This window comes from Ambystoma mexicanum, chromosome 7p (assembly GCF_040938575.1).
Source record: "Ambystoma mexicanum isolate Mex_15411 chromosome 7p, UKY_AmexF1_1, whole genome shotgun sequence".
NCBI classification, from domain to species: Eukaryota; Metazoa; Chordata; class Amphibia; order Caudata; family Ambystomatidae; genus Ambystoma; species Ambystoma mexicanum.
Genome location: NC_090939.1, coordinates 106,099,966 through 106,127,810, shown reverse-complemented (window position 1 = coordinate 106,127,810; position 27,845 = coordinate 106,099,966). Strand labels below are relative to the sequence as shown.

Here is a 27,845-nt window from a genome sequence, read left to right as displayed (position 1 = left end):
TAGCTCCTCCTACACGCAGGATCTCAGAACACATTTTCATTAAAAATATGTGTATGTAAATGTACACATCTGTAAAGCAAATTATAATTCTCCTAGGATGCCTGTGCAGTGGGAACTGAGAATGTGCACACAGCCCTCCTCATCATGAGACCCAGCTAAACATCTGCCTATGGCCGGCTGGCCCATTGATTCCAATGGATGGATTAGTATCTCATCCATTTTATCCTCGTATCCAGTTCCAAAGCTGTCCGAATCAATTTTTATGCTTGAATGTTCCATTTTAATTTTAGGGCGAGTTTTGTGAAACATGAAATGATCACCCCGCCCTGTGTGCATCATATACTTGGTGATTCCAGCATACAAGGCAAACAGGAAGGCAGCAGTTCCTGTCTTCCAGATTCAGGGAGCAAAGATAAAGAGATAAGCTGACATTTCAATCTGGAACAATAAATACAGTCCAACAATTAGATACGTTTTAGAAGTTATTTTACAATTCATGTGAAGAACATAGTTCAATAGTACATACAACAGCAGCCCGACATAAATGCAAATTCAGTGAGAGATCATTCAGCATCACCCACATTACATCCAGACACACCATATACACACAAGAGCATACTGCACATGTGGAATAACTGATACAATCAAGGTGTTGTGTAGGGGATCACAAACACCATTTTAACTCCCGGGGAGTGGTGCATCTCTCGATCAGAGGGTAAACCTTTCTAAGCCCCTCAAAGGAACTTATTAATCCCCGGTGTAGCCAAAAGAGGTGCTCGAGAGGGTATTTATTTATTTGCAGTAACAGCTTCTAAATGCACTTTTATACAGGAAAAAGAACAAGCGATGTTGTCATCTGCAGGACGTAAGGTAGTGTTGTTTCAGCTGGGCATGAATTGGCACAGTGCCACCACAGGAATTAGCTGTCTCGTTTGAAAGCTAGGTGGGTTCTGATAGAGGGTCACCTAGCTTCTCTCTAAATGTTCATGTATTCATCTGGCCAGTTCAAGTCCCCATATTATATGAGCTAAAGAGATATGCTGCCTGGTTCAATGTTGCCAGGTTGTGATAAAAGATATGCCTTTCAGTCTGGATATTCTCTAATTTTCCGGCCTGTGAACTGAGCAGCACCCCAACTAATAATCCCCTCTTAGAAAACCCTTTACTTTACGAATTCCTTTTTAATTTTGCAAAAACAATTTTTTTTCTCCCAGGATTGTTTTTTTAATTTTTAAAAAACACAAATGTTTTTAAGGAAACAGTGACTCGCGTTTCCATTATCAACCCTCAACTAGCAACCTGAATCTTTCTCCTCGATAGCTTTAACACCAATGGACCTTAGAAAACTGCTCCCACCGAACACCGATCTTTGTTGGAGAGTAGTGGCGTCCTAGCAAAGGTTGCCTCTCCTGATGACTGGGCAGTAGTGTCCCTACTTGGGCCTTGGTTGGTAATTCACACCAGTCTCGACGGGCTGGTTTCTGGTTCCAAAGACACGATGCGGCAGGCCTGATGGGAGCAGAACCAGGGTGTGGACTCCCAAACTAGGAAACATTGAAAGGGGGATGGAGAGTGGAGCGTGCAAAGGTAAAGATTGCCATAACCCCACTCTAAAAGAGGTATTCCTGTGCTAAAGCATGTAACATCTCAAGACCCCACAATCATAAGTTTAGAGGTGTAAAACTAAGGGCTAAATAAGATTAAAAAAAAGAGAGTAGTGCTCACCCCATAACATAACACTTTTCCCCAACACCCAGGGCAGCACTTGCACCAAACATACTCTGTGAATGGCAGTCATGGAGCTAAGGGGGAGTTAATGGCAGATTTGCACGGATTAGCCCTTAAACTAATGTAGACCGGTGGGAAAATAATCAGAGAATAAATTGACTCGGTGACAGTCCAATCCGAGCAATCGGGATCATGGTCATTACCTTGGATTGTTTCAGTTTCATAATCACACCGGGCATCAGGTGGCTTAGAGGAAAAGTGTGGGTAACCTTCTCTGACCAGTCTATCAAACGGGGATTCCCCAGTAATCCTGTCTGCTGATATCTGGAGGTGATGTCTCAGCATTGTGGGGCAGGGGATGAGCCAGAAGTGTAACGCTTCCTTGCCGCAATCACTGATAGCGAATTGGCTGGAGGACTCTTTTTGTCAAGGAGAGCAGATCTGTCTCAGGAACCCTGAACTACTTCTGCTATCTTTGTCATTGCGGATGGTGATGCTGGTGTCAGAAAGGTGGCCCTGATTACTTCTAAATGTCCATAAATAAAGGAATTGGCAGATGGGTGACTCCATTGGGTGAATAAACTCGAAGGTTATTGAAGCCTCATAGCAAGGGGCTGAGATAGGATTATTTAACTTAATGGTGGCTCTCTTGGTGACTTGAACGAAAAGTAATTAGGGAGATGCACTGTGGAGCACTGAGTCTGGTGTCTTGTGCGAGTAGACTCTCCAGTCAGATAATGAAGGTGAATGGTCTTCAAGGGTGCCTGGATATGGAGGAGTAGTGGGTCTTTGTCGAGAAAAAGGGTGGGGATGGGTTCTGTTCCACGCATGGTAGAGCCATGTGACCTCGGTTGTGAAAGCGATCTGGACACTTTTTAAGTTTTCTTTTTTTCCTGGCTCCTTTGGTGACTGGACTGGTGCCTTAGGCATCCCTGCAACTGGAGACGGGATCTTATCCATTGATGTAGCCCTCGAAATCAACAAGGAGGGTATGGACAACTCCAACAGAACCTGGTACCTTGATGTTGTGATTTATGATATCGAAGACGATGCAGAAGTCAGTGACTTCCTCGACAGCGAGCATGTCACTGGTCTTATTCTCGACATTGAAGCTCTTGGCATTGAAGTATTGAAGTTCTCAATGTCAACTGGTGATGGAGGAGATTGTTATGCCGTCGGTGCTCTGAATGACCCGTAGAGGTATTCTAAACCACCAGAGATCTTGCCCCTGAAAAGGAATCCTTGCTATTGTGTTTTTGCGTGACAGTAGCTCTTTAGACGTAGCGTTCTGTGGAGGATGCCTTCAGATGCTTACAAGGCATTTGTTTTACCAGTCTGATAGTCATGTATTGTGTGTCTCGTCTGTACAGCATAATCATCCTTTTTAGATCCCTCCTCTCCCTACGAGGCACATTTGTCAAAAAGTGCAGGTATTTTGAGATGAAAGGGCAGGGGGACGCCAGACAGCTGTGAAAAAACAGGTTAAACAACCTTACTTCCTCACGAAGTCTTCCGTAATTAAATATCACCACACCATACGTTCACTGAACTTGTTAAAGTAATGTGGCAACTAATTTTAGCTGAGGAAACTAGCTAGAAAAGCTCTGCTTTACCCAGAAGTCCTTGCTCATAGAGCAGGAAAATGAACTGAGGGCTCAACCCTCTCTACCCTTGCATGATGGGATGTCAGTGGAGACTGGCAGCTTTAAAGTAAGAGCTGCATTTTTCACTTTTGCACTGTTGCATATCTGTTTCCTTGGCTATTTTTACAATGCTGCATAGGTAGCACTTTTTCGTAGGCTAAACACAGTTTAAATACATTTTCTAGAGGTTCTTCAATGTAAAACATCATAAAGCAGAGCCAGATAACTAGCTGTGGTTTGTATAACAATATGACCCATACACCCAATTTGGTATGCAGATATGTGTTTTAATGTTAAATTGTAAATGTTAAAGGTATTTGTACCGTGCACCGTCACCAACGAGTTGGTCCTCAGGCGCTCTGGCGGATCTGCAAACGAGAAGGCAGGGTGGATTAGTAGGGTAAAGAGGGAGTAGGATAGTGAGAGGAGTGGTGTTCTGTTGGCACCTTCATCTCGGTATACATAGTGTGCTGAGCTTTGGTGCGAGTATCGGAGCGATGTCAGACCTTGTGTGCTGTTGGTGTGGGTTATGTGTTGCGGTGTGGTGAAGTGCATGCAGCTTGCAGTGCGAGAGGTGCTTGTGTGAGTTTGAGTGATTGAAGTATGCAGAAAGTTTGAGCTTTTTGGTTAATGGGTTAATGAAAATATTTTCCAAGGTCCTACCCATAGGCAGAGCTATTCAACAAGTTGTGAATATTAATGAAGCTCGAGGATGGAGAAGAGCAGATGCCAAGACAATGCACGTTATTCTGGGCATAGGGTGTGGTGGGATTGTTTATTAACGTTGTGTTTATTTGTGTTTTCTTTTTGTCGTTCTTACTCAGAGGGCTGAGGAGCATCATTGCACAGTCCTCCAAAGGAAGTGTCTTTGGGCCTGGGTACAGAGTGTGCGACAGAGTCAGTGTGAGAAGCAAGCCTGTGCGGAGGATCTGTACCGTCGCTTGTTACTTCAGAGAAGCCTCAGGAGTTGGTTGAAGGTAAATCATAGGATGGCTTGAGGGGGGAAACCCATTGCCCTCCACACTTTGGAGGCCTTGTAAGAGCTGGCTAAAGGTATGTGATGATTTAGCAGAAGAGGAGCAACAGCTCCTCCATAATATCTGGTAGGATGCTGCCACACTACCCATTATGTATTACCCATGAACATAGCAGAACTTACAGCCTCTTGGAAGCAGTTGCTACCATGAGCAACTTGCCCCCACCTGCCCAGTCTGGGCCAGTCTGGCATATGTCTGGCAGCATTCAGGGTCTATAAATAAACACATCATGCACATCGTACACATGCCAATGCTTGCGGTGGGATGCAGAGCTCACACAATTATGTGCATGTTTGTAGATACAGAGCCCGTGCCCCACAATCCCCAAGAAGCTCTAATGGGAGAATGCACCTATCCAATTTGGCCTTCACCCAGTGGTCCCCAAGGAGACAAACCCAGTGAGAACAGCGATTGCTGCTCTCCCTGCTTGCTGCTTTCAGAAATTCCCGATCATTAACACAACAACTGTAGATTCCACCAAAAATGACCGCTTTACACTTTCAGGGGCTGTGTTAAGGTACATATTTATCGCGACATTACTTTAGTAATCAGGTTACCCACAGGTTCTGCCATAGTTACATATGCTTCACTCGGTTACCCCAGCTCATAATGCTTTTATAACATGTTTATTGTGGCTTTCTATTGTGATCAGTGCAACCTTTGGGTGCTTTTAAAGAGATTTGTTGGCAAGGAAATAAGGGAGTTCTGCTGCTTAGCCAGAAAATCCAAGTCTGTGATGTGCTGTGACTCACACCCTGCTGGAAGATTGTTTCTTCCCGTCAGTGCAAGGCTCTTTCAATTTGTTTTGCATTGAGATTTAAACCAGATATAAGCTCAATGACTGAAGGAAACACTAAAGCTTGTCTTAAGGAAGGCAGTATAGCTTGTAATTTGGTGTAGTGGCCTTAGTACATTTGGTTGCTGAAAGAAAGGAAATTGAATTAAATATCACGTGCTGGGGGTGCTCAAGAGCCCAAACAAGATGGCTGCCTCTCTGTGAAGCACCGGGCAGGAGGAACGCCTAGGTTGGTCTCATCCCTGCTCTCTGGGCGAAGCGGCCGGTTGGCTTGGGGGATGGGAGAGTGGGTCAGAAGCCCCCTAGAAGTGATGGTGCGGATCGGGATGCACTTTGACATCTAGGGACTGAGAAAGTAGCCTCCCGGCGGGGAAACCGAAGGCACTGGCAGCTGTGACTTCCCTGCGCTGCCATTATCCGTATCTCAGGGCACACTAACTGGGGTGCGATGGCGAGCGGTGTGTTTCACTATTATTGTGCAGTCCAGATCCACGCAAGCTGCAGGTTGGAGGGGGAAACACACTGGAGGGCACAGTGGGCGACCAAATCGGTGGAGTACCCCGAGTGCAGTGGGGCTGGCAGGAATTGGCATGCCGCTTTCCTTGAGGAACAATGGGACCGAGAAGAGCTTGGTCTGTGGCCATTATATGGTGTTACAGCCTATGGCTGACAGAAGGTAACCACTCCAGCCATGTGCATGGGGCCCTATCTCGTTACCTATGGTGTAGGGGTGCTGGGGTTGACCAGGTCTTTAGGAGGGCAGCCAGTGAAACCTATAGGGATGTACTTGCCTTCAAGAACTGGTTAGGCCTTTGACTGAGATACATTGAAGGACAGTCAGGCGCCACCCCGGTCCTCACATTTTATAGATCTTGTTGCCAAAGGACGAAAGAGGCTACAATGGCGTCTGGGAAAGCCAGCAAGAAAACCAGGACTGAGGATGCAGACTTTTTTCACCTCAGGGCAGGCAACAGAGCCAGGTGAAACAGGCGGCACAGTACACTGTGATGGCGGCGCTGGGAAGGATTGAGAAATCCATGTCGCTGCTGGAAATTAAATTGGATACATTAAATGCAAAAGTGGGCCAACTGAAGACGAGGACCACCAATCTCTAGCAGAAAGTGTCTGAAATGGACCAAGAATGTGCTCAAACGCTCTCCCTGGTTTAGCAAATGAGGCGGGACGTGGAGGTGGTGATCAAGGGGAACCTGGCAATGGAGCACAGATTGGAATACCTTGAGAATGCGGCACAAGCTGCAAATTATTGGTCTTCCAGCGGGTGCAGAGGGGGATGACCCCATTGGCTTTGTTTCTTCCTGGCTCCCGACTTCTTAGAATTGGAGGTTGAGGGGGACCCCATGTATGTGGACAAATGCTACAGAATGAAACCCACTCCATCCAAGAGAACGCTCAACACATCCATTGGCCTGACACTTATAGTCCAGCTTAGCGAGGCTCGAGACAGGGATAGGGTTCTGAAGGCTGATGCAACAAAACAATCTTTGGAGTTTCAGGAACATGCGATCTACGTCTTTCCTGGCTTAGCGCTCCTGACCGAAAAGAAGAGGAAGAGGCTTAATGTTATCAAGAAGTCCATTTTGGATCGCGGTGTGCAAGCGGGGTTGCTAAGACCTGCGAAACCCGGGTTGGCCTGGAATGAGAAGGACTATATATCTTATTGGATTCAGAAAGTCTTGAGAAGCTGTTGACAACCATACCTGCAAAGGCATCACCTTGTCAGGGCCATGGCTGAGGTGCCTGGGTCTGAGGGAGGCCCCCTTATCCTGCATAAAGGCACTTCTGCTTGTATTTCTCTTTTCTATGCCTTACTTGTCATGTAACTCGATGTTTGACTCTCCAATTTTCTGCAAATAGGTAAGACCATGATAACGTTGGTTTGTTTGATGCTGATGGGTGCCTTGTTGTGCATCTTTATGGTTGCTTGGTGACTGGGATTTATTGGCACAGGCACCAAAGGTGTACACCTGCAGTGGTTGGGTGCTTGTTGGGGTCTGGAGCCCAGAAGAGTGCAGCAGAGTTCTGAGATTAGCAATGAGCGCTTGATTTCGAATTATCTATCAGACTTTTCCTCCTATTCGAATGAGGACTACCAGGGTGATCCGCTGTGATGATGGGGTGGCGGTGCAACAGGGCTGTTTTATAAATGGTGTGGGTCACCCATGAGGAGGGTTCTCCTTTGGTCATGCTGTCTTTTTGTTGTATGTTAAATTATAATGAAATATACATTTTTAAATGTTTATTCAGTCATTGAAGCTATTTCATTATGTGAGAGATAGGTTATTTCTGTCCGAGGCTGGGAAGGCATAATTCAGGACATTGGGCCTCATTTTGAGTCGGCTGGTCTGGTAAAAGTGTATTCGTAGATACTGGCACTTGACTTGACTGGACCGGCCGACTACGAGTTTTGGCAGTGGGGCACCAGCTGGAGGTAAGGCAGGTGCCCTACTGGTAAAATAAGCCATTGCCGGTGCCGGTAATGACAGAAAATCCCCTCATGGACTCATGTGGGACTCGACGAATGGGGATTACACCATCACTTTGGCACTCAAGTGCCGGAATGGTATCTACATGTGCTCTAACGCCAGGATACCGGCAGGGTTGGAATGAGGCCCATTGGGCCTCATTACGACCCAGGCGGTAAGTTTTTTTTTTTTTTTAAATATATTTTTATTTTATTTCAACCAAACAACATTACAACGAAACATAAATAAACACTTCAAACAACAAAACCAAACGAACAAAAAGTAAGGCACTGCAATCCCCATCCCTCCCCCCTATGAGCCTGTAGAGTGTTCGCCATCAGTGTCCGTTCCGTGCGGTGGGGCCTCATCGCTCTCAAGTCCAGCCGAGGCCAATCCCGCACCAAACAGCTCAGCTAACAACAACTTCCATGCCGTGAGAGAGCCTGTTTCTTCCCCATCCCCTGCCATACTGCCATCTTGCCACGCTGTCGTTTCGGCATCCGCCCATTTTTGGAGATCCCGCCACAAGACCTCCACTCGCGGCTTGTGACATTTCTTCCACTCCATGGCTATCCTACGTTTGGCAAGCACATAGGCCAGATCTTTAAGTTTATCAACATGTCGAAGCTTACGCGCCCTGGGATACCCTCCCAGCAGACAAGCCCAAGCCGAATCCACCTTAAGTGTGATACCCCTCCCTGCCAGCCTCCGCGCCACTTCACCCCAGTAAGTTGCAATTACTGGGCACGCCCAGAACATATGTATCATGTCCGCATTCTCTTCGTTACACTTGGGGCACGCCTGGCGCCCACTAACTAGGAATTTGGAAATTCTAAGGGGGGTCATATATGCCCTGTGCGTAATATAGAGCTGTATCTGCTTAAACCTGGCGTTCCTCGATACCTTTTTGTGGTACCCCAGGGCGCGCTCCCACATCCCATCCGACATCAGGGCCCCCATCTCCGCTTCCCACTCCAGTCTCAGGTGCCCTAAATCCTTCCCGACCTTTGTCATCAACATCTCGTACAACCTAGAGACCTCGTGTCCGCCCTCTGATGCGTCATACATCGTCTCCAGCGTGGCATCCGGTTCATCGGCCAAAGTAGATTCGGGCCACGTGCTCCGGACCTCCCGGACCACCCTGTGATATGTTACATATTGACCCCTGTGTAGTCCCGACCCTGCCTCCAGTTCATCGAACTCCATCAGGGTCCCATCCTGCCAGATGTCGCCCATTGTAATCAATCCCACTGACTCCCAATACGTCCGGATAATAGTTCTCAGCTGCCCGTCCTCCTTTGCCAGGGCGATCAGAGGGAACTGCGGCATACACGGCGAGGGGTCACCCATCATCCGACAGGCACGCCGCCATATGTTCCTGCCAAGGGCCAGCATCTTAGGACGCTCTCTCATCCATGAGCCAGTCACCCAAATCACCTCCCGCAGATAGAAGGGGGAACAGTCTTTCCCTAGCAGCCTATGTTCGGGGGTCTCTTCATCTGAAAGCCACCTGGACACATATTGCAGTTGCGCCGCGATATAATAGGCCTCAAAGTTCGGCAGCTTCACGCCACCTTTCTCGTAAGAGTTCTGCAATTTCCATAATGCGACCCTGTTGCGCGTGCCGTGCCACAGGAAATTCCTACACACGCTATGTAACCTAGCGAAAAACTTCCTAGGTATCATAAACGGGATGTTATTAAAGTAATGCAGGAGCCTGGGCAGCACCACCATTTTAAGCATAGCTCCGCGACCCATCATTGCTAAAGGCAATCTTTCCCAGAACCTCATGCACCTCTCAATCTTTCCCACAGCTAGTTTAGAATTATACTTGTGTTCTTCCTCGGTCGTGTGATACACGTCAATGCCCAAGTACCGGAAGGAGCTTGTTGCCCACGGAATCCGCGGCACCGGCAACCTCTCCGCCGGTATCCCCACATAACTGCCCAGCGGGAATAATACGGATTTCTGAGGGTTAACCGCTATGCCGGACAACCAGGCGTACCTCTCCAATACCTCCAAGATATACTGCAAATTCTCTTCCGGATGTTTCAAGTATAACAGCATATCGTCTGCATACAGGGATATAAGATGGCACTCTCCTCCCACCTCTATGCCCACCGGATCATACTGCTGCCGGAGGTAAACTGCTAAGGGTTCGAGGGCCAGTATGTACAACATTGGGGACCAAGGACATCCCTTCCTGGTACCTCTGCCTAACTGCCATCTGTCTGACACTACTGCACCCGTACGGACCCTAGCCAGAGGCGCACTATATAATAGCTCGGCCCACCTCATGTAGCATGGTCCCAGTCCGAACTGCCCCATAGCCGCCAGCAGCCATGGCCATCGGACGGAGTCGAACGCTTTAACCGCGTCCAGCGCCACTATTGCCATTTCGCTGTCCTCACTGCCCCCCCATTCCACCACCCTGTGAAGGCGCCTGTGATTGTGAGTGATATTCCTGTTCGGGACATAGCCCGTTTGGTCAGGATGGATCAGCTTGCCTATTACCCTCCGCATTCTGGCCGCCAGGACCGCTGTCAGGATCTTGCTGTCCTGGTTCAGCATCGACAGGGGCCGGTAGGAGCCACAATCATGCCCCGGTTTATTGGGTTTGGGGAGCGGTACTATAATCGCCTCCCTGAGTGATTCCGGCAGCCGCCCCACCTCGAACGCTTCATTAAACATCTCCAGCATGGGCGGGAGCACCTCCTCCCCATACGCTTTATAAAATTCACTGGGGAACCCATCTGCACCTGGGGCCTTACAAGTGGGCAGCTGCCGCACAATCTCCTGCAGCTCCTCCAGAGTGATCGGAGCATCCATCTCCTCTCGCTCTTCGTCACTTATCTTGGGCAGGCCTATATCTTCAAGTACTACCTCTATCTCCTCCCGGCTTCCCCCTCTCGATCCTCATATAATGCTTGATAATATTCTGCGAATGCTACATTCACCCCTTCCTGGGTGTCCTGCTCCACTCCCTTTTCAGTGATAACTGATCGGATCGGGGATCTTGGGGTCTCGCTCTTATACAGCCAAGCAAGAAGCCTGCCCGTCTTGTCTCCCCCGGCATGCAACCTCTCAATGTACTTCCTGTAATTCAGATTACAAAGCCTGTCCCAATGTTCTGCGCACCTCTGTTGCAGATTAATGACCTCCTCCATGTCCGTCCCTCCCTCCCCCAGCTCTCTCTCCAACTCAATCTCGGCTCTACGCAGATCTGCCAGGACTCCTCCCATTAATCCTTTGGATTTAGCAATGGCAACCCCCCTCATTACAACCTTAAAGGCCTCCCACAAAGTACCAGCCGACTTGACGCTGCCTGTGTTCGCTTCAAAATAAGCAACAATCACCTCCCTCACTTCCTCTCTGAAGACTGGATCCCTGAGCGCTTCCGCCCTAAGGCGCCATGTTGGAATACGCGCACGTGGGGGACAAAGCTGCCAACGCATGACCAGGGGCGAGTGGTCCGAAAGGACTCTCGCCCTGTAGTCTATCTGGTCACACTCCGCGACAACGTCCGGAGTGGCGAAAAAGTAATCCAGCCTTGTGTGTAACTGGTGCGGGGCCGAGTAATGTGAATATTGCCTCACGCCAGGGTGTCTCGTCCTCCACACGTCTGCCAGGCCAAGGTCTACCAGCAGCGCCTGCAGTACCCTAGCCGCCCGGCTGGGCCTGTCCACCCTGTCATCTGACCTGTCCTCCTTGGGGTCTAGTACACAATTAAAGTCCCCTCCCCAAATCACAGGACCCCCCCATCCCCTCACCCAGTCTAGTGGTCAGTGACCTGAAGTATGTCGCCGTGTCACGGTTGGGGGCATAGGTATTTATAACGCACACTACTTTATTTTCCACAAGCCCCCTTACCATGACCAGCCTCCCATCAGACTCCACAACCTCCCCAAGTAGCTTAAACGGGACATGTGGTGCAACCCAAATCAGCACACCTCTAGCATAGGCAGAATATGTAGATCCGACTACAGTCCCTCTCCACTTTCTCCCCACCAGTTCCAGTTTATCCCGTGTCAGATGTGTCTCCTGTAACAAGGCGATATCTATCTTTTGTCTTTTTAAGTACAACATGACCTTGTTACGCTTATGGTAGATGTTAAGCCCTCTAACGTTCCACGTTAGTATCCTAAGGTCCCCCAATGTGCATCAGTAGCTCCCATCCCTCTCCCAGGTCCACTCGCCTCCCCCCTACCGCAAGGGCCCCCATCCCCAGTTTCTCTCCCAGGCTCATATAAAAACTGACCCACCCCACCCCCCTACCCCAACCAACTGCCCAGCTCCATCCCTGGATCTCAGGCATCCCTGTGTTTGGTTCCCTCTGGAACCCAAGTAGAGAACCCGACAGGGTGTCACCCCACACACCGTGACTAACCTAGACTCAAACTGGGGTACAAAGAACAGTCCCCGGAGGCTCCCCTCCCACACTACCGTATCCGCACACATGGACCATGTTTCGAAGTCCTAACGCATACACTACCATAACAAAGTCCCACCGACTATATTCCAGTCCCAATATTCATCGCCCAAACGGGCCCGCAGCGTCACTTATCTCTTCCCGTTCCATCCGCCATCCGCTCATCTGGCTCTTGAGGACAATTTTGTGCATCGAGCCATTCCATGGCCTCCTCCGGAGTGTCAAAAAACAGTGTCTTAGTCTTAAAGAATATCTTCAATCTGGCCGGGTAAAGCAACATATACTTATACCCCGCTGCCCGCAATCGCCTCTTGACCGCCCCAAAGTTCATGCGACTACGCTGCACTTGCAGGGTGTAGTCGGGGTAAGCAGTGATGGTCGCCTCTCCTCGCTGTATGGTGCCCCCCTTACGAAAGTGCTCAAGGATCCTTTCCCGGTCCCGATAGTTAAGGATCTTGGCGATCACAGGCCTAGGTGGGTTCCCCGGCGGTGGTCTTCTGTTCAAGGCCCTATGCGCCCTCTCCACCGCAAACCCCTGCGACAGGGCTCCCCCAGTGATCTCCTGCAGCAGCAAGTTCTCGATAAACTCTGTGGGGTTCTGGCCTTCAGCCCCCTCCGGCAGGCCCACGATGCGAACGTTATTCCTCCGAGCGCGTCCTTCCGCCTCTTCGGCCCTACTTTCCAAGTTACCCACCCGCTGCACCAGGGCATGGATATCGCTCTTATATGCAGTGCAGTCCGCCACGGTAGGGCCCATCTCCTTTTCCAGAGTTTCCGTGCGCTCAGCAAGGGCTCGTACATCCTGCCTCAGGAGGTTCACGTCCTCCTGCACCGCCCCGACCTGTAGTTCCAACGCAGTTTTCAATTCGACCACAGCAAGTTGGAGCTTGGTCTCCCACGTCGCCTTCAGGTCCGCGATCGCAGCGAGAACCTCTTGGTTCGCACCCCCGGCGGCCATCTCCTTGGTCTGAGCTTTATCCCTGCTCCTGGCACCTTCCAGGCCGGGCGACGTCTTGGCGTATTCGTCGAGCGTAGGCTGCTTATTCTTCGCCCTCAGAGGTTTGCTCGACATATCTCCAGTCAGGAGCGTCCTTCTGGCCGCTCTCCGGTCCAGGCCAGGGAGGCACCGTGCCCATACACCACGACTCAGTTGAGAGTCCCAGCTCGCCCCACAGCCTCGGGCACCGCTATTGTACGGCGCACCCCCAGATGGGCCAGGTCGCGCTCCCCCCTTCGTTCCGCTGAGAGGGCGCACGTATGCTGTGGTCCCAATCTACCGCTCCTTTGTCCCCTCGTCAAGCGGCGGCCATTTTGTCATCAATCGTGATCTCGCCACCAGTGCTTCATTCGGCTCTTAAGTACACGTGCGCACCACGAACCCGTGTAAAAATGTGTCCTCGCGTGCAGCCGGACTTCATGTTCACAGTCTTCCCACTTTCTGCCAAATCACAGCGGTCCTTGCGCGGTATCAGTCGGATTATGTACGGATCAGCGGGACCTCCCGTACAGGCACGTCCTTTCACATGGCTTCCAAGCCACGCCCCCGACCCAGGCGGTAAGTTACCTCCTGGGTCGTACGTTTACGCCATGGTGGTTGGCGGACTTACCGCCCCATTCCGAGGTTGGCGGGGAGGTAAGTCCCCATTAACCCATTTACCATTCCCATTTTTGCCCCATAGGGCATAATGGGAGTGGGGAAGGCGTTAATTACGCCACCGTGAATTACGGTGGCGTAATTAACAACAAGGTCCCTTAGCGCCATGGATTTTAACACCTGCTAAAAGCAGGTGTTAAATCCTCCATGGCGCTAAGGGACCTCGGAATCAGGCGGTAAGGGTCGGCGCTGTTTACGCCGCCGTAAACCCCTTACCGCCTGGGTTGTAATGAGGCCCATTGTCATCTGTTTAGGAGGGTTTAGTGGAGGTGTGAATCTATTAACCACCAGAATCTTGTGAGTGTGCTTTGTAAACGGTAAAGCTTTTTTAGCATCCTTAGGCGGTTGAAATCCTGTGTTGTATCTTGACAGTGGATCTGTGGGAAAAAAGACAGGGAAGAGGTGAACCTTCTAGGTTTTGTACTGCTTGAACAGGCAGGCGCCATCTCCCTGTCTTATTGCCGAGAACGACTGACTAGAGGAGTTGAAGGAAGGAGGTAACCTTAAGCAGTTTTTCATTTTTTTGCGTCCTTAAAGCACAGCAAGCTCACAGGCATCCGGGACTTCATGTGAGTCTGGCAGGCAGAGATGCGTAGAGCTATGGCACCAGGGTTCAAACAGAACAGATGTGCAGTGGCATATTGCCCGAGTGCATCTGGAAACATCCATGTTCTGTATGATCTGCAAGTTTTCGCATGTGCACGTTAAACTAAACCGTGCTGGTAAACTTGCGCCTAGAAACCCTTGTGTATAGGCGCCTTATAAATGACTTGTCACATCAAACGGTTTGAGATTTGGAGATACAGGGATGTTCCAGGTCATGGAAATCCATCTTGAATTATTGATCCGCAATTTGACTCTTTACTAGTGATGTATACCCAATAATTGTACCCATCTTTCTGCTTGCAGGAAAAGTTCAAACTTTGCTGGGCAATTCATTAATAATCTATCTTTGACCTTTTGAACGGTCGAGAAGATTCAAAGCAGCCAGTTAATACAAATTCCTGAGCCTCTGGGAATCAGTTTGGACACTAGACTGAGGGTGTTGGGGTGAGAAGCTGCAATAAGACTGGAAAGTGTGACCACGCTGGTATGCATCGTTCAGCCAACGAGGCTAGGCATTTGTTGATCATGTCCACCTAGATATTACAACAACAGCAAACAATTGGACAATTTCAACTTTGCCAATTCTTGTTCAATGTGGGTGTTGGGCAGGGTTCCATATGAGAACACCGAACATTTTTGATTGTGGATAAAAACAACATACTTTTGAACTGATTTTTGTTTTACTGTGAAATGCCCCCTTTCTATATACCCAACACCAAACCCCTTAGCTACCTGCTTTTCCGGTAAATAAAATCGGTAAGAAATAAAATCGATTGGTTCAACCAAAGAGGTGAGTACCGTTGTCCAGAGAGCAGGAATTACACATCTTTCCGCTTGATATGAGAAACCAAGTAGAAAGACTTCTCATGAAACAGAAAGAAAGAATGAAAGAATGAAAAGCTAGAACAGGGACCTTACAAGACATAAGACCACACACAAAGAGATTCAAAGATGAACCAACAATAGAGATGCATAGAAATCGGAGGTCCGTGTGCAGGTTGAATTAAGTAGTACAATTCACACCTTTCCATCTTCACTGCTGTAAAATCTATTATGCAAATTTAGTGCTCAACAGTTCCAAATCACTGATCATATCCAGCGCTAAATGTCCGAACGCTAGAGAACATGATTGCATCATACATTTGACTTAACTCGCGCTCATCACCTGGCACATCGCCGCCTTTCAATCTTTCAGATGGTTCCCTACCACATTTCATGATTCCACACCTTACGTGCTAGTAGTCATCACCTCTACTCCGTGCGTCCTATGATCTCACCTAGTGCTGGGAGACAGCAAGGACCAACCTAAAATGAACCTCTACATCTGAAACCCATAATTATCATTGACCTCATGTGTGTCTCTCTAACCATCTAATTGCCATCACATGCACGGGAAAGACAGACAGGCACTTGTGAATCGTATTCTTCTAGCAGGTATGTACATTTGCGTGTGAATTATGTCACTTTGCATTTCATTTTGTGGTTCTACACCTTGTTATGGCCTCGATTAGCCTGCCCTGGGTGCTTTCTGCCATGTAAAACTGCATAATAATTTGACAAGTAGATGGGGTGACAATCAGGGCTTGGACGGCGCAACATGGTGCAACGTTCTTTTATTTTGCCAGCTTCAAGCAACCTATCCCTATTAGCTTAACCCTATTCCATAAATTGGCAGTGATCCATCGGAAACTGCTAGACATCGATCATTGCATTGTAATCAAATATTGCTCAAGCAAATTCTCTATTCTGACCAATCTGCCAAAGCCTCCCTTGATAGATGGTCTGTGTCATGCAATTAAAAAAGCATACACTTGTTATGGTTTCGTGTTCCCGTGAGACTGTATGCACATTCCATCAGATCCAAGACAACATCAGCAGCATTCCAAAGGCATGTCCGCATCTCTGAGATCTGTCCGGTGGCCAGATGGGCTAGTGTCCATGGGTTCTCTATGCACTATTCCCTGGACGTTTCTTGTGTCATCTATCCCAACAAGTTGGGACGGAGGGAGAGACCATATATAAAAGAGTAATTCAAGTTGGTGATCCAGGTACTCTAAGACCATGGCGCCTCCTCCTTCACGATATCTGCAGAAATGATCGAAAATACCTACTGCAAAATTACCAAATTCTTTTCCTTGAATTTGTTAGGGATTTTTGTACCTTTTTTTTGTAATAAGTAGATGGACGGTGGGGTAAAGGGGAAGTGGGGGGTCGCCCCCGCAATATTAAAAAAATAATTCAACCAAAAGAAAATTGGTCATTTTGCAGTGGGTATTTTATGTTCAATCATTTCACGGTAATCCCTCCTTCACAGCTCCCATCCCTTGGCGTTAATACTTGCTAACTGGTTGTTGGGCCTCTGAACCAGTTAAATAGTGGAGCACCAGTACATAAGTGTGTGATCGAGGGTTTGCGTACCACAGGTTCCATGTTCCAGATTCATTTGCTGGCTTAGTAAGCATTTTTCTGGCCTTGCCTTTGGCAGTAGTCGGCTTCCACAGTGGTTTGAGGGAGGTAAAGCTACGGATTTTGAGTATTGGAACAGCCACGAGGATAGTGCTTTATTTGTTCTCTTTCTGCTTACTGTATTTGTCTTGATTATGCAAGGCAAACTCCAAGCCTAATAAGGTATTATCTGTGCAAGTTTGCATGGTTGTTGTAGTTCTGCCTGCATTAAGGAGAAACCTAAAATGGAAACTCATCAACAATTTGGTTTCCTCTTTGAAAGAGTGCCCTCGGCCAAAATGGAGCAAAATTATTTGTGGTCATCCTTCTATAATGAAGGCCTGAGTAAACCTGCCTTTTCTGTCTGTACGCAGTACAAGAACTATCTATCCATTCTGGAGGAGCGAGCTGACCGCTCGTTTCAGGCATCCCTGAAAAAGAAGACCTTCTTAGCCTGGTCCGATCTGGTCAACGAGGAAAAGATCGCCAGCTGGGAAAAGCACAGGATTGCAGCGGAGCACAGCCACAGGTAAGTAACATTGTCTGTCTGATTGGGTCTTTGGTGGTTTTACTGTGAGTAGGCCCTATAACAGCTTGAACAGCAGGATGGTGGTTGCAAGTCAGCTGGCCGATCCTTCAGAACCCTTCATAAGCACACATTGATGCATTTCTGGTATCGGTTTTAGGAAGGTTGTTGCAGCTTATTGTATGCCCCGCTACAGTAGGGAACAGGGGATGATGACTTGGATGTGGATCTCACTTCAGTGGCATTTAGGTGACCTAGCCACTACTGCAAAGCTGCCATGGGTTCAGGGTTGACCTAATTAGTACATTGCCCGTTAAGGATTAAAAGGGTAAATACTCTTGTGTTGTGTCACAGTACTTGTAATTAGGCCACCTTTTGCTCCGGTGAAACCTACGTATTTGTGAACATAAGCTATTCCAATCTTTCTGTATTTCTCCAGCCCTACCACTTTCTGTGCATTTTGCGACTTGTAGTTCTGCTTTCTACAAGTCTCAGAATGCAAAGCAAATCGCAGCACTGGATAAGCACCTACATATCGGAACGGATCATGTTGGCCAAGTTCATGCCTGCATACCAGATCAAATATTGTTACACCTCGACGAATGTAATCATTGAGAAGGAAACATTGGGGTACATTCGTTTGCTACTATCAAGTTGGGTGGGTGGCAGGAGCCATATAGCCTTGCAAGAAGGGGTCATTTAAAAAAAAAAAAAAGATTCTTGCAGAAACGTTTTGAGGAGTAAAATGCAATTGAAATGTAGAATGCATTACACGTATTACAATTGTGTTCCTATCTTTAATTGTTAAAGTGTACACGAACTATGCCAACAACTGGCTTACTCCTATTCCCAACTTGTGACAATCATTCAACCGCTTGCCAGGAATAGAAAAAGCTTCTCAAAGCGGTTACTTTAGAAATTGTATGCAGTGAGTACTGTGCACAGAACTCGTTCATAACCACTCCAATGCACCCTCTGCCATGTATGGGACTGCTTCTATGTGGCAGGCACTGCTCTGTCCAGAGATCCTTCTACACATGCCCCCCCATATTCCCAGGTTTCCCCATCCAATTTAAAGTAGAATCTGCTTTCTAGGCCTGCAGATAAGTACCTTTGATCTTTTTGCCATTCCTGCTGAGCACAGTTAGGGGGGAAAGTATTATTTTTCCTTTTTTAACTTAAAAACAATGTTTTTAATTTTAGTAGTTTGCTTGCCGCTCCATCCCAGCTTCAAGATATGCACAGTGCTCGGCAGACAACTCTTTGTACTAGTCACCCAGATAGCCTGCATCATCTCACTAGTGCATAACAATCTATTTAATCATCTATCAGTTGCTTTGAGGTCCCTTTGCAGCTTATGTGCCTGCATTGAAATCTGGAAATGCTAAGGTGATGGTGGTCGGATGTAGCACCATGCTCTGGAAATCCCATTTCTGATCAAGTTAACCTATTGTGTTTAAGGCATTCAAGGTGTTAAAGCCTTTAAAAAGCACAAATTAATGATTTGCTGGTACAGTGATTAGACAAGATGTGAGGGTGTGTAAGGTCAGTACTGCAGATTGCATTCCCCCACCTATATAACTATATGCCATCTCCATTACCTTTGTGCACGTCAGCTTCATGGGTACTGTGACATTCCTCTGGCTGACCTTGCTGGTGGATGGTTCAATTGCCAAGGGTGCCAGGTATCATATGATATGGCATTTATAACGCGCCTATACACAAGTGTTTCAAGGCACGACGAGGCAAAGGGTGGGGGGGGCAAAGGGAGGGCAGACCATGATCCTACTAGGCCAGGTGTCATTCAGATCACACAAGTGCATGGGAAGGGGGGGGGGCAGAAAACTGTCCCCAGGTGCAGGGGTTGCCAGGGAGGCAGTGCTTGTGGGCAATTGAATTGACAGGTCCTGGGCCAGAGATCGGAAATGGTGGCCAGGTAACCAGTGCAATTTCAGTCAGGGATTCAGCAGGGGAAGGGAGAAAACAGAAGCAAAGAGGAAGGTTTTGAGGTGCTTCCGGAACCGGAGATGGTTCTCCTCGAGTTTCAGGGAGGCAGGAAGGTACTGCAACAAGCCAAGTGGTGCTGGCTCTTCTGGCTACCTCCACCATGCCACGAGCAGAAGACATTGTCAACAGAGACACTCCTGCTCTTAAAGGAATCGAGGAGCATAGGTTCCGTGGGGCTGATAGTGCCTGCACTTTTAGCCCCCGGATAAATCTACATACTGGCACCCAAACCTGCACAGGAAATTTGAGAGGTAGTCCTCATAGAAAGCCTTCACTCTAATCGAGGTAAGAGAAGATAGGCTAAGAGAGTCTACCCAGAGAACAGGGCCAGGGTGTGACAACCAGAGAGGGGACTACTCACGGGGGGGCACTAGCTAGCCCTAAATCTCATTGCATCAAAACTGGAAGCCATCCTAATTGGTGGGGTTCACAACTCAATCCCTACAGCAGCTGCCTAAAGAGATACACCTATGTTCCCTTATCCCAAAGGGAAACTAGAAGGCAGGGCCAGGCTGTGGCAGGTAGAGAGGGCACTGCCCAAGGGAGCATCTAGCCAATCCCAAGTCCCACATAAGGGCTGTAACCATACCCCAGTTTAGGTCTGACAGCCAGTCCGCATCAGGAGTCCCCTTACACCAGAGAGAGGCCGGACGATGGAGCCAAAGCCTATAAAAGGCAGGACCTGTGCCAGAAGGCTGGAGGTGTGAGGAGGAAGAGCTCATTCAGAGCTGGCTGAGAAGCAAACAGAACGAACGGGGGAAAGCTGGAGACTGGAGACACGAGGCTGAAGGAGAGGCCCAGAAGACAGGGGTAAGAAGGAAACGGGAGGCTGCAGATGTGACCCAGGAGACTCTGAGGACTGGGAAAGGAGGGACGCAAAGAGCTGGGAAAGCGAAAGACCCAGAAGGAGAGGAAGAGTAAGGACCAGGAGGAGGAGGCTATTGGAGGTGGAACAAAAGGAAGCATTATCAAGACCATTGAATGTGGACAAGCAAAGAGAAGCAGACCAAAGAAAGAGATAAGGAGTGGAAGTCAGAAGAAGGATGCTGGAACCCCTGGAATCTGGGACTGACAACCAAGTTGGTGAGACCCCAAGAAGACCAGACATGAATGATGCTTTAAACCCTTAAGCCGTAGACTGAGAACCAAAGAGAGGGAGACCCCTGAGAAGACCATAGAAAGATGCAGGAACCCCTTTAACCCGACACTATAAGCATACAGGTTATTGTCTTAACCTACCAGGAGAGCCCTGGCCTCGTAACTACAGAGAACCGGAAGGACATTGTGTTTGGACACTCTGACTTCCCTGAGAGCACCTGAATGTATGAGTTGTCCTAAAGACCAGCCCCAATTCTGGAGAATCATCATCCTGACAACTCTGATTTAGTTGAAAAGCTCCCTGCTTATTATTTTGACCCTAATTAGTTCAGTGCCCCCAAAGGAAGCTTTTGTTGATCACATCTTTGTGTCAGACCCTTTTGTGTCGATCACTGTCATTCACGTGGCAGCACTTAAAGTGCATGAAAGATTTCATATAGTCATACATTCCTTTGTGTTTAAATATAAACGTTTGGCACAAGGGTGTACAATTACCCCAATGTACAAGGTGTTAAATGATGTTGCCACAGGTAGCTTGCTAAAGTTCACATGTGGTTGAGCCTGCTGAATCAATCACCACACTAACTTTCATTCTCACGTTGGATATTTCTGTTGCTACCTTCATGTTGTTTAAGTAAAACATTAGCAATTGTCATGCGTTTTGTTGATGGGAACTGTCACAAAGCTCCCTGCCTGACTCTCTCGATAGTGGCGATGCCAAGAGGGCGGGGTAATGCACCACGTGGTGTGATGCTTAGCCTGAACTGGCATGTGGAGGAGCCCCGCGCTAACCATTCTATGCCACAAAGATGAGGCATGGGTTTGCCAGAGGATGGTTCCTTCTCACTGTCCCTTCAAGTAACACAAAAGCAAACCTCATAGAAAATCTGCTGTTGCCTTGCAGAATCCCTGCTTCCCATATAGACACAAAACCACATAATTACAGTAATACTGTTGAGCCGCTCCCTGTTCTGTAACCAGACCCAATATGGTGCTGGGCATGCTGCGCTCCACTTACAACATATGGACTGTCAGAGATCCATTGTCGGCAATCGTCACTATGCAACAGCGAGTGCCAACAACTCAACAATTAGCTGCAGCCAGGAATTTGGGGCGCTCCTTAGCCTGAGCAAGCACTGCACCCACTGTACTTATCGTCCGAATGCCAGCTTGCTCCACGCTCTTGCTCCATGGTAATGGTAATGAAATACGATGGGCGTCCGGGCTGGTCAAAGCCTCCGATTGCATCACCACATATTGCTGCCATAGTGAAGTGGCTACACCTGCAATTAATGACCTAATTCTCATGCACCAATCCCTTTCACCCAAAGGCAAACATCCAAAGGTGATTCCAGACCAGACTGGAATAGTGCCAGCATAGTATATAAAGGGCCCTTTCCAGAGTAAGGGAGGAAAGAGCAGACTAAATGGGAACATGCAGCCAAAGGTTGTACAGAAGGAGAAGTGGAAAATCAAAAGTTGAAAAGGGGAGGAGGAGGCACGTGGGAGAAGAGGAGTAGGAACCTCAGTGGGTGGAGAGAGGAGGCTGATGAGGGAGGAGGTGAAACACAAGAACGACGGAAGGAGGTTAATTTCCTTATTTATGAGCATGTGGCAGGATGTTGAGGAAGAGTCATATTTGGCTGTACAGCTGGACCCCAAGCGAGAGTTGGCAAGAGGCCTTGTACAAAGCCTAATACAGAGCCAATGGAAGCTGTAGGGTGGCCTCTTGTCTGCCTGAGGCTCTTAGCCTTCTGAGGAGTTAGCTCAGACTTGACGGTTGGCAGAGATCTAACAGGTAATCCCCACTCTGGTCCTGAGAAGCAGCCAAGAGAATTGGAAGTTCAAGTGTGTAGACTGTAGGCCTCACAAATCCACAGGAGATTTTGTGAAAGACAATTTAATTTGCATACTTTTTTTTGTTGTTGTCGACTAAACTGTACCCAATATTCCATCGGGTCAAGTCAGGGATAGAAAAGGATTCTGGTTTGATAAGAACCTGAGGACGTTTCCTTGGGACCCTGTTAGACACTCACCCGGAAAGGTAAGGTGATAGGCCTCCTTGGGTAATAGAGCACACCCTAGTGAACTTCTGTGCTGACTAAGGCTAAGTTTATTTTGTGCAAATTGATGCTTCCCCCAGCAATGTTTTTAAAGCTCATCTCCCAACCCCTGCTCCCTGTAAAAAAAAAAACCTCAATATAAATCGGGTGGGGAAAATAAAAAGATCCTCTGTGTCTGGCCTTTGATTGATCCATCATCAGTTCACGACAGAACTGAGTAAGTCTAAAGCAAATGCATTTAATATCATTTATGTTAGTGTTGAGTTCTCAGATTCTGCGTCCTTAGCCTAATACCAGACAATACACCTGAATCAACCTGATCTCCTAAACCCAGCCCCAAAGCCTAACATAAACCCTATATCGAAGCACAACCCATAAACCTAAACCCATCCCATACCCTTTTTGGTAAATCCAATCCCTAAATCTAATTTAGGCTCATAGCTTAAGTTTAGCTTTAGGGCTAAACACCAACCAGTAAACGTAATCATAACTCCCAAATTGATTATTAATAATAACCCAAAGTCTAACTCTTTACCCTTAGCCTTACCGCAAAACACCGAAACAGCAAGACTAAATGCTATATTCTGAGCCCCTACGTTCTACTGAACCTTTCCTCCCTTTTCACTTAAGATCTAGGTTCTGTTTTTTTATTTCAGGAGTTACAGGTTAAGCATTAACTTAAACCCTAACCTGAAACCATAGGCCTTAAGGTCTTAATTAAAACCCCAATCCAAAGGAGATTTGGTGCAAGCATATTAGCTAAAGTGTGACTGAGTTTCTGGAGTTCCTCTGGTGAGGCTTGGGAAGCAGGTCAAGACAGGCAAGAAATGGCTCCTGTTCTTCCCCTTTCCAAAGACTTGATTTTTTCTTGCTGATCCTCTTCTCTGTGGAAGTTATAAACTTGTACTCTTGGGGCAAATACACATATTTTAATAGCAAGTCCTATGGTGCTCGTGAGACAAGGGAGATTGGGTGGCACAAATGGAAGAAGATCCTCCCATGAACACCCTGAATCAATGGAACCACATTCAGCAGGGAATCATTTCTGGACCCGACAGATTAACCTTGGTTCCAGTGAACACGTTTGCATCTTCTTCTCTTTCCTTAAAGAGCTGTTTTTTTGTTTTGTTTTCTTAAAAGGAATTTGCAAAGAAGGTCTCACATGTAAATGAAGAACATTTTTGAATTGTCATTTGAGGGAAAACGCTGTGAGCTGGTGTGACTACAGGAACCACCCAGACAGAAATGGAAGATTCGCCATGTTGATTTCTGCTGTTTTAAGCACGTCCTATTTAAAATCCCATTCTGGCGGCATCATATTGCATGTGAATTTATTTCCTTCTCTGTCCATCATGTAGATCTACATGAATCCAAAAGTCTAGAGGTTGTTCCACAGGCTAGCTGGAGCTGGCCTCCTTAAAGTCCTTTATCTCCTTTATGGTAAATGTTGGGGAGCGAAGACCATGTACAGGTGACACCAGGGCTATCCTAATGGACTAACACCTTGTTCCATCCTGTCTTGCAGATGCCTGGGATATGATGCTGTTGTTTGTGTGACATGGATGAGTGATGTCATGTAGAATTTGGGTGACAGTGGAGCTTGATTGTTCTCAATGAGTCCGTTGAGAATAGTGGTTGCTTGCTTTTGGGTGTACTAGTTCCTGGCTCTTTCCTCTTACCTGATGTCTTTTTAATCCTCTAAATGGAAAAGCTATTGAATGGACTAGATTAATATGCACACATTTGCATCTCAACAACTCACGATACCGTGGAACTTGTTTCCTGAATTGTAAAACATCATAGGAAGAACAGGGATTGTGACTTACACTTTTTGGAGACATGGAACAAAGTGTTGGTACTGAGATATTTCATAAGCAGTTGCCATGATACAGATAGACTTAGCTGTATGGGATATTGGCTACTACTGACAGAACCCTTGTTTAAAAAAAGAAAAGAACTCATTAGTACTAAACAGAATGGTCTTGTATTTGTAATACCAACCCCCAAATGCAGTAATGGCACAGGCTGAAGTTGTAGGACGATGATAGTTTACAAAATAAGTCTATAAAACGATGACACATAACCTGTTAAATGATTTCAAGTCTGGGCTCAATGATATTGCCCCTTGTAGTCAAGCAGGGAGGGCGGGTAGGGCATGAGTTAGTACATTGCATGTTTGAGTTCAAAGTATTGAAGGTGACCTGATAGGATAACACCCACCGAGGGGACTGTAAAGGGCTAGTATTGGGTCTAAGAGGGAAAACAATTGCAGATGAGATACTACTTGACATACGAGACCTCTAATCACCTGACGGCTACTGTCCTTTTGTCCTATCTACAGACCTAGCGTTGTTTTAAAGAACGCACAGTGAGGTGTTTGCCAGGGGGAAAATATATGGAGCTCCATTCATGCTTCCAATAGCTTGACACTGCAGGCACCAGACCAGCTGTATGCCTGCTCCTGATTGAAGAATGATGATGACTAGTCACATGTGGACCTCCTGCAGGCGGGAATGGGGTTTATCCATGCGTGCCAACTAATCATCCTGGCATAGCTGTTCAGTTTTACCAGAAGAGACAACAGATTGCCTCTTGTTGAGGCTTTGGTGGACAGAGTCTCCTCTAAACATGGATTGATTGTGAGTGTTTTCCCTAATTTAACGCTAGTCATTCTTTTCCCCCCCCAAGGAGAATAATCCTGACAGCGTTAAGGGCATGGCGACGATTCCCACGAGCACAGAAAGAAGAAAAACTAAAAGAGGAAAGGCGGGAACAGCTCCGGAAGAAGGTGGCTGAAATGCTCCCCGACTACAGAAAGAGTGGAATCCTGTGATGTAAATTGCACTAAGCAGGTGGATGGAATGCAACACTTGGCTAGAAGATACCTGGGGAGGGGGCAAGAGGCTCCCCGCCACATACCAGTAAATGAGTGACAAGGTTCTGGTTGTTTTTTCCTGATACTGTTGGCGCAAGCAATAACCTATACCGGTCATTGCTTACGTCTGGTCATCGCTTGCACAATACAATCTTAACCCCAATTCCAGTCTCCTCCTCACCTTAGTATGTGCAAGCATTCCAACTGAAAGTAGTGATAAACCAAAGCAACCATCAGTGGCGAACAGCTTCTCGGATCTGTATGATCTCGGCTTTTCAAATTGGCTACAAACATGGCTCAATCGCAGACTTGTATCCCTCTCTTGCACTTAGAACAATTACACAGATTCTTTCCACAGAAGAGAAAGCTCTACCCATCCCTGATGTCAACATGGACATGCTCTTGATCAGGTGTGAGAGTGAAAACCAGGGATTCAGAATGTCTGGCGGCACTTTGCGTAGAGAAAGATTTCCATCTGCACCTTTTAAAAATGTTCATAGCCCTGGCTCTTTGGAAACAGGCATAACCAACCACCAAGAGGTTCCTTGGGCTAAGGAGCATAGTGATCAGTGTCACTGCAGTGCCTTTGAACCCTCTTTTGCACTTTAGACTTCTCCGAGTGTCGACTGGACAAAGTCTTCAGGTTTCAGGACTCTAGGTCAGCTCTCTGTGTTTTAATGTCAAATATTGATCCATTGGCTCAGATAACTTCTAGATAAACACATGTCAATCACTCTTCCTTTTCACCAGGATCTGGCAGATGCTTCAGGAGTGTTTGGAAAAGTCATGCTGCTTTCACCCATTCTACCCAAATAACCATTTTTATTGGCATTCTTATTCTGGCCCTACTACCGTTGCTGGCCAGTCCATTCACTCTGTTTCGCCTTTGAGTAAAGACTGTGAACAAATGCCCCACTTAGTGCCAATGTGGGCGGTGGTTTCCGTAGCATGTGAAACTCACAAACAGACAAACTCCTTTCATATATGTCACCATCACAAGGACGCATGGTTCCTACCAACCACGGGGTGAAAGGCCCTTTGTTCATGCCCATTATGTCCCTACCAAAAGTAATTTTCTACATGGAACCCTTGATTAAAAACAACCCCACAGAATCTCTTGGCCTTTACTCTGAAATAAAGCAGTGCAGTGTTTTCTATCAGAAATGACAATACTATGGCAACTGTGAGTATCTGAGCCTAATGTCACACAGCTCATTATACTTTTATATGGCACACAAACATGGCGAGGGGACTCCAGGCGCTGGTAAGTGAACTGAGAGTGGAAGAGAAGAGTTTTTGAGTTGGTTATGAATGAAGAGAGGGGGGTCAATGTATTTAACATAGCACCTGGAAGACTTTTCCATATTTTGGGGGGCTTGGATTAAAATGGTCTACCCTCTTTTGAGGAAAGTTTGGTGCGTGATACAAGCAGAAGACGGTCATTAGCAGCTCGAAGGTTGCATGTGGTGAGGCAGCGCTGAATTTTAGTTTTCATAAATTTAGAGGCCAAATTGTTAAATGCATTTAAAAGTCATACATGCCAGTTTCAATTGTGCTCTTTTCCTGACCCACAACCAGTAAAAAGACCATTTAACCTGATCACCCCAACTCATTTCACATGCCGTGAGCTCTGACACTTTAGAATCCACCCATGACCCTTGCCTAGGAGAGATGCCCCCCATATGCAATCACCATCTGGCAAGAGCATGGATGGACTAAAAACATGTTAAAATCACTGCATGTTCTTTTCAAGTACCTATCCGGAAGGAAACACTAATGAAGCTGGTTTGGGATTTGCAAAGCTTTCATTTTTTAAACAGATTTAGTTTCAATGAACATGTTCAGAGGTCTAGTTAATTTTATTGTGAAAAAATAAATTGTTTGCTTTTTTAAAAAACCTTTTTGTGTTTGTTTTTAATAATATGGAAAATGCTCCTATTGCTGCAGTTCCATGACTGAGATGAAAGATGTCAAAGTAAGTGAAGTTACTAATTGTGATTTAAGGTATCAGGATTACATAGCAAATTCAGTCACAAACTAAGAAAAGTAATTAAGAAAAATCTCATCGCAACTTTCGCACATCCTCCTTTTGTCATTCAAATGCTGCTTGGACGCTGGACTTGGTTTTAACTACGTTTGCCCTGATGCAAGTGGTCCCATCTGCTTTCCTGCAAAGGTGTGGGTTGTGGAATGGATCAGTGCACACTCTTTGTGCAGCATTAAATAGAACATTTTCGGCACTGCATGCCCGAGACACCCCAGCGGATGCACCTCGTTCCCACATGGACCGACTGCCAGTCTTTTTCTGCGCTTTGACAGAACAAGGAGATTCTACATGCTCTTCGCACAAGAAAATTCATCTTTGTTTTGTTTCCCACAATCTCTTATTCTGATGGCCCACAAGCAGGAAAGCAAAAGCTCCTCATCTGTAAGCCCATTGATTCTAGCACCGACA

The 27,845-nt window shown here is 47.1% G+C and overlaps 1 protein-coding gene across 1 annotated transcript in view; it reads left to right on the top strand.

Moving 5' to 3' along the window:
• CCDC191 (coiled-coil domain containing 191) overlaps nucleotides 1-27,287 on the top strand; it is a 299,595-nt gene extending 272,308 nt beyond the window's left edge. Inside the window, exons 15-17 of the mRNA XM_069635893.1 lie at nucleotides 4,196-4,348; nucleotides 17,196-17,350; nucleotides 25,204-27,287. Of these exons, the coding sequence (XP_069491994.1) occupies nucleotides 4,196-4,348; nucleotides 17,196-17,350; nucleotides 25,204-25,348 (453 nt within the window). The 3' untranslated portion in view covers nucleotides 25,349-27,287. The remainder of the gene's footprint in view (nucleotides 1-4,195; nucleotides 4,349-17,195; nucleotides 17,351-25,203) is intronic.
• Nucleotides 27,288-27,845: the final 558 nt, after the last annotated feature.